The 6,955-nt window shown below is 30.6% G+C and overlaps 1 protein-coding gene across 5 annotated transcripts; it reads left to right on the top strand.

Annotated features, from left to right (window-relative positions):
• Positions 1–1,700: 1,700 nt before the first annotated feature.
• On the top strand, positions 1,701–5,087 carry LOC120068372. 5 transcript variants are annotated; one of them, XM_039020115.1, is made up of 9 exons: positions 1,701–2,100; positions 2,203–2,333; positions 2,619–2,696; positions 2,789–2,833; positions 2,984–3,028; positions 3,154–3,205; positions 3,389–3,485; positions 3,953–4,045; positions 4,233–4,374. In XM_039020115.1, the coding sequence occupies exons 1-8, from the start codon at positions 1,767–1,769 to the stop codon at positions 4,005–4,007; spliced, it is 837 nt and encodes a 278-aa protein (XP_038876043.1). In that variant the 5' UTR covers positions 1,701–1,766; the 3' UTR covers positions 4,008–4,045; positions 4,233–4,374. The 5 variants fall into 5 exon arrangements, 4 of the variants coding, with proteins under 4 accessions (XP_038876043.1, XP_038876045.1, XP_038876046.1 ...); XM_039020118.1 differs by having other exon boundaries at positions 1,702–2,100; positions 3,989–4,045; XR_005479182.1 differs by lacking the exon at positions 3,953–4,045 and adding an exon at positions 4,813–5,087 and having other exon boundaries at positions 1,703–2,100; positions 4,233–4,452.
• The last annotated feature ends 1,868 nt before the right edge of the window (positions 5,088–6,955 follow it).

Raw genomic sequence — 6,955 nt, 5'->3', positions numbered from 1 at the left:
GTCTTACATGATCCTCTTGCACTCTTTTCTGAACATCTTCAAGTTCCTTAATCCTCGACTGAGACTGTTAGAAATCGACTCTCAATTTTCGCTTGGCTTCATAAAAGGAAGTAGGTATAGAGGTGCCAGCTGGAAACGCTGCTTTTAACAATTCCAGCAACATGTCAAACGATTTGTTACTCCAGCCGTTTAGAACTTTGATATGCATCAACTTCACTAAAAAGTTTAAGGACGAAAATTGCAAACACCCCAGGGTATAATTCATTACGTGCTTCGGTCATTAAATCCTCGAATAAGTTTGTGGTATCTCTTTCTTGACCATTAAAGGAAATTTCATTATTCTCAATCCTTCCTTCATTTGCATTTTCGTTTTCAATTGGAACTTGTAAATCGTTTATAAGATTCAACATCTCATTTTCTTCGACAGCATTACTCTCTATACTATCTACTTTAACATCCTATATTGAATAACTTGTATGACTTCTAGATAAGTTTGAATCAATATTTGCAATAGATTTGTTGTTATTTTTAAAAGAAAAAACTGAAAAACAAAATTTTATTGTAATTTTTGGCAAGGATTGAAAAATTGATGGTAAAAAAAGTTATTATGTGAAATTTCTCTAAAAAATAAAACATTGGAAGAAATTCAATAAATTTCAATTCTTACAATTTTCTGTCAGTTTTTTTTTCCAACTCAAAATTAATAATAGTAAAAAAAAAAAAAAAAAAAAAACTCCTTACAAGATTTCCTGAAAATTTCAATTATTACAAAAAATTCATGGGAGTTTTTCTCTAACTCAAAACTATAAATGGTAAATAAAATAATTAAAAACAAATTGGAAAAAATTTAAACTATTCCCTTACAGAAAATTCGTGTGAGTTTGATTGAAATTGAAACTGGTTAGAAGTTTATGTAATTGAAATTGGTTAACTTAAATTAACTAAATTTAAATTTTAAAAAATGGAATTGGTTTAAGTACAAAAACAAAAACAAAAACCCCTCAACTTACTAAGATTATAAAGAAAATTTAATTTAACTTAAAAATTTAAGATTAAAGAAATTGAGTTGACAATCAATATTCTTTAAAACTTTTCTAAAGAAAGTTGACTTTCTCGTAAAATTGACTTCTTCGTAAAGTTGATTTTGACATTGACTTTATTTACTTTTAATTTTTTTTTAGTTTTAAGAAAACTTCAAGGCATATTGTTTGCCAACCAAATTTCTTTAAACTTAAACTTAAGTTACTCAGAATTTCCATGGTAAGTTTACCGGAGTTAAGTTAATTTATTTATTTATACCCAATTCCAACCCAACTTTTTTCCTATAAGTTTAGATTAGTTTAATTTTTCGTAGAAATAAGAATTTATTGAATTTTCCCTAATTTTAAATTTTAAAGAAAATTTTATGTAAAACCTTTTTTGTACTATAAATTTTCAATCCTTATAAGAAATCCCAACTAAATTTCGTTTTCCATTTTTTTTTCTAAAATAGCAACAAATCTAAAATTTGCTAAAAACATTGAAAAACAAAAGGTGAAAAATGAAATTTTGGTTTGAAAAGTTATATTTAAAAAATTATAAAATAAAAAAAAAAAAAAAAAAAAAAAAAAAAAAAAAACTAAAATTGAAAGAAGGACAAAATAGTATTTTCACTCACTCTTTCCTTATAATCGAAGAAAGTAATAACAAGTAGGTTTCAACAATATTAAAAAAATAACTAACCAAAATTTACGCTATTGCTTTGAGTTTCTGATCCTCCCGGGGAAATGACTGATCGATTCGCTCTCCGATTCGCTCATTCTTCTCCCTTTCTAGGGCATTCCGCTTCGTATCGCATCCCAATCCGCTCTACGTTTACGTTTCAGTTTCAGTTTCAGCTTCCGTTCCCTTTCTCTTTCTCTATTGCGCACTCTCCTATTTGCTCCGGCTCCGGTCTGCTTCCTCCAAGTAACCTCCGGCGAATATCTCCGATCAACGCGTCGCCGAATTCTCTGATGAATGAAGTAGGACCGATGGAACTGAGAGATGAGTCCGATTTTGAAGCCATCTTCTCCGACAGTGATTATATTTCCGTGTGTGGCTTTGGTTCTCTCCTCTCTGGTGTGTACGATTGAAGTAATAAACCGACCGTTTCGTAATCTTGATGGTTGATTTTGTGGCGTTAGAGGTTTGTGTGTTTGATTTCTCTCTCTGCCGATGCAGAGAGGAGTGCGCGAAGTACCTTTCCTGATCTGATCAACTTTAGAGTGGCGAGATTGAACGGCTTCAGACGCCTTTTCGGAAATGTAGCTCCTGTATTCTTTGAGCGCGGCATTGCTAAACCCGAAACCAAGGTTTTCCTATTCTTTGGAACTCTGTCTACTGTTTTATTTGTAGTATATCTGATTGGATACAGAGAAATTTTGTGAAAAGAGATGTGAGATACATGTATGATACTATGATTAATGGTTCCTCTTCTTCCTCTTCCATTTTCTTTCGATTTTTAAGTTTGATCTCTTCTAACTAAGCTTCCTCTTCTTCCTCTTCCCTTTTTCTTTCGATCTTTAAGTTTAATTTCTCTTCTAACCGAAGGAATTTGGCTATAATGTTTAACGACGTGCTATTCATCTGAATATCAGGAGATTTCCAGCTTGTGTGCGGAGCCTTGCGAAGGAGAAAATATCATCATTACGGTTTTCGAGATTAAGAAGTCTGAGGTAACACTATCAGAACTTCAGGTAGAATAATTGATCCTTGATGTGAAGAGGAATAATTTTTTAATCTCGTGTATGCTGCTTAACGTTGTCAGGTTCCAGCGTTTATACAGAGAGAGATTGAGTTTCGATTTCTAGCTGTAAGTGTCTGGTTCCTGTCCATTATATTCTCCGATGAACTCTTTATGACCAATAATTTCTGATGATACTATTTGATATGTATGTATTTGATGTAGGTTCTTCCTGAAACATTAGATGGGTACTATTTGATATTTATGTATTTGATGTAGGTTCTTCCTGAAACATTAGATGGAAAGCTATATGATAAACCAGCGGTATGTGACTTCTGATGATTGTGTAGTCAGTCGCATACTAATTCGCTCTTAGATTACTGTTAATTACACGATAACACCGCATGCATTTTAAAGTGATCGATTGATGTTTCAAAGTTACATTGCAGGTGCTTTGTTCTCGATCCACAGATGAGGAGTTTTTCCAAGTGAGATGCAAAGGTACTCTTACAAACTTTCTTGCTAAGTTAAACCAAAATATTCAGGAATGATTATGGAATTCAGAGTAGAAAAGCCTAAATTGAGACCAAAAGAAATGGGTAAGAAAAGCCTAAATTGAGACCAAAAGAAATGGGTACTTCAAAGAATTCCGGCTAAATGCGAGCTTATTTCTGCTAATATCAGGGGATAAGGACATTTTTTTCCATCATTATGGTCGTCATAATATTGATAAGATCTGGAGAGATGATATCTTACCTTGCCGCATCTATCTTCGACACTGGTAAGTAATTTGCAGTGTTCTGTGTTCCCAAGCAAACATTTTCCTATAATAGCAACATGATTCAGCATGAAACTTAGAAATAAGGCTATGTTTAATTTGGTTCAAGGTCCATTTCTATACTTCATATATACAAAAGTTGGGACCATCATCACATGCTTCTGTTGGTTATGATATTGTTAATGTACAAAATTTGTTTGGTTTAGCAGGTAGATTCTACTCTAGATATATCGGAAATGCTATGCTATTGATATTAATCGTCTGTTATCATTAAACGTACAAAAAGCAAAGAAGAAAATACATCCCATTGTATTCTATGCCCATTAGATTTTAAACCTTTAAAAGAATATCTATGTATTTATATATGCCAGAATAGTGAAAGTAGAAATTCTAGGTCTATATATCAAAGCATGAAACGTTCATTTTTTAGTTAATCTTTCTTGTTGTTAGTGATGGCCTACTCTCCATAGGTGGCTAATAAGTGATAGACGCTGTCTAATGTGTAGCTTGTTGGAAATAAATTAGACAAGTGCGGTTCTCTTTCCATGTAGGAAAAAGGATCGGTAAGTTTTTTCTTTTGCTAAATTTGTAGTGTATGAAGTTTTCTTTTCTTAATTGGTTTCTGTTTTACTTTGGTGTTTGATAGTTTTGCTTCTAATTGAAAAATTGAGACATCACTGTAAGTTGTTTGTCAACACTACATAATTTGTTCATATGAACTACTTAGCCTAAATTGATGTTTTTCTCTAGTGTTTTAGCTGCAAAAAACCTGGGTGATGCAGCTTATAACAACTTTCTGGATCACACTTTCCTTGGAGATCGAAGTACAACCATCCGTGAATATTTGGCCGCTAATGGTTCAGGCATTATGGAAGAGGAGCCTCCCGAATCCCTCAAGTTTCGATATGGCGGTTGATATTGGAGAACAGAGTAATTGCAATGACTAATAGATCCTTGGAAGCCTTACGAGGTACCATTATTATATTGTTTTTGGGGAAAAATTATCTTTTTAGTATCCAAGTTTTAAAGAATATGTATGTTGGATCTCTAAGTTTTAAAAATTCATTTGGTCCGTGAGTTTTCAAAACATATCTTTTTAGTTCCTAAATGAATTGAATGCCTTTCTTAAAAATTTGGGGATGGAAATGATACCTTTTGAAAACCCAAGGTTCAAACGCACTTATTTTACCAAACTTGGAAAATAAAAATTTAATTTTCCCTTCTTAAGTTGTACTCTAAGCAATAAAGTTGTAGAGTAAGAACTTTAAATGAATCCAAACCATCCATGCATGAACTTTGATATTGAGCTAAATAATTTTATTCTCTATAGTCTGAGTCAGGAACCTTGAGGCATCCAGGAACAGTTCTACTTTTATTTTTGTCAAGGACATTTGTTTCGGGTGTGGGTGTACGTAAAATTGAACCCCCATTAATATAAAAGTGGGCTATAATATCAGTTGAAAACCAACATTATAAGGATACAATGTCGATTGAGAACCGACATTGTAGATCGTTTTATTAAAGGTCTTCAATGTCAGTTATCTTTAATATCAGTTGAAAACCGACATTATAAATGACCAATATTCCAATGCCAATTATCTTCAATGTTGAATATTATCTTGAATGTCAGTTTTTTACCTATTTTTTGTTAGTAATTGTTTTATGAAAGATGTTCCATCTCACTTTAGAATGTACATCTTTTAACGCACATGTTTTAGAATATCCAATCCATTTTTAACGTTGGTTAGAGAATTAAAAAATGACACTAAATGTCAATTATTGCATTTTATTAAAAAGAATATTTTTAAAAAAATTGTTTACTGTAATGCATGTTTACTATAATGCATGTTTGTTGTTCTGAATGATAAATCAACAATATTTTTCTTCCACCTATAAATGCATAAAATCCAACTTAATATAATAATAGATATAACAATACACTCTACTATAAAACTAAATACAAAATTACCTAAACTATAAAAACAACACAGTTCCATGAACTATAATTAAAAACATCTTATCAAACACTTTTATATCACATATGGAACCATGCCCCTCCAAAAACTAAAATAAAAAATACCAAACACTTTTATAATATTGATAATTATTTGTCCTTCCACAAACAACAATTAGTACTTTCATTCAAAAAAATTCTAAAAAAAAAAACAACAATTAGTACTTTCACCAAATAGTATAAACAAAGAAATCATACACAAATCTTTGAATAAAACTTATCTGTTCCATTAAAAGATTTTGTGCATTAGCAATAACAAAGATTTTTGTAAAACTATAATCAAGTACACATCATCCAATACTTCTATATCATATATGGATCATCTGTTCCTCCAAAAACTATAATACAAATAGTATTTTGTTCCTCCACAAACAACCATTAGTACTTCCATTCTATAAGTATTTATCGAATATCCATAAACAAATAAATCAAACAAAATTCTTTTAACAAAACTTACCTATTTTACTTAAAACTTGTCAAATACATCACTCATAACTTTTATATCACTTATGGGACCACTCGCTCCAAAAGTTGCAATCAAGAATGCCAAACACTTCTATAGTATATGGACAATCACTTGTCATTTACAAACTATCATCAATATCAAAATTATTTTTCAGCATATTTATAAACTAGTATTTATATTTTATTAATAAAAAAATAAAGATCAGAAGTTAAATCTTACATAAATCATCCAACAAAACTTGTCTATTTTGTTCGAATCTTATCAATATTTTCTTGCTTACAATCACTTTTTGTATCGAACTACAAATAGAGAGAAAGATAAACACAACACAAGTTTAGATCATTTATTAAATTGTAGCATGTTAAAAATAAATAATTTATGTATGGGGCTATTCATGGGAGTATTAGAAGTATGCACTATTTTGCGCATATACTTTTGGACATAGTAGTTGCACCCTATAGAATCCAATTGACGGAGGCATTGGATGTAAAGAAATTAAAAACAAAGTATTCTTACGTTTCAATGAAAATAATGTGTTAAAGTATCAATGCAAATTTACCTTTACAAATTTCCAAAGTGGATTAGACCAATAGTGTTGGAGATTGTGTTTAGCGTGCTAGGTTTTAAATCATTTAAATAGTTTGAGACATTAGAATAACATAAATACTTGAATTAACAACTAAGAAAATTCAATATATAACTCCATAAAAGTCTTCTTGAACCGTGCTTCAAAGAGGGTCTTTATAAACACAGTTTTTCCAAAGATTGATTACAATCCGTATTTAATATAACTATAATAAGCAACATTCTAATATTAGTTTGCATTGAATACAAATTAAAAATAAATAAACACTTGTGATTTACTTAGTTAGTGTTATATGGAATGAGAATTAATTGTTCCAAATTAGCCGTTTCTAATTGGATATCTTACATGTGATAAATTTTTGTTTGGTCAATTATTAAAAAATTTTGGTTATCTTATGGTCACATTCA

Source organism: Benincasa hispida, chromosome 12 (genome assembly GCF_009727055.1).
Source record: "Benincasa hispida cultivar B227 chromosome 12, ASM972705v1, whole genome shotgun sequence".
Taxonomy (NCBI): Eukaryota; Viridiplantae; Streptophyta; class Magnoliopsida; order Cucurbitales; family Cucurbitaceae; genus Benincasa; species Benincasa hispida.
The sequence above is the reverse complement of the archived record's forward strand: the minus strand, read 5'-3'. Positions and strand labels throughout refer to the sequence as shown.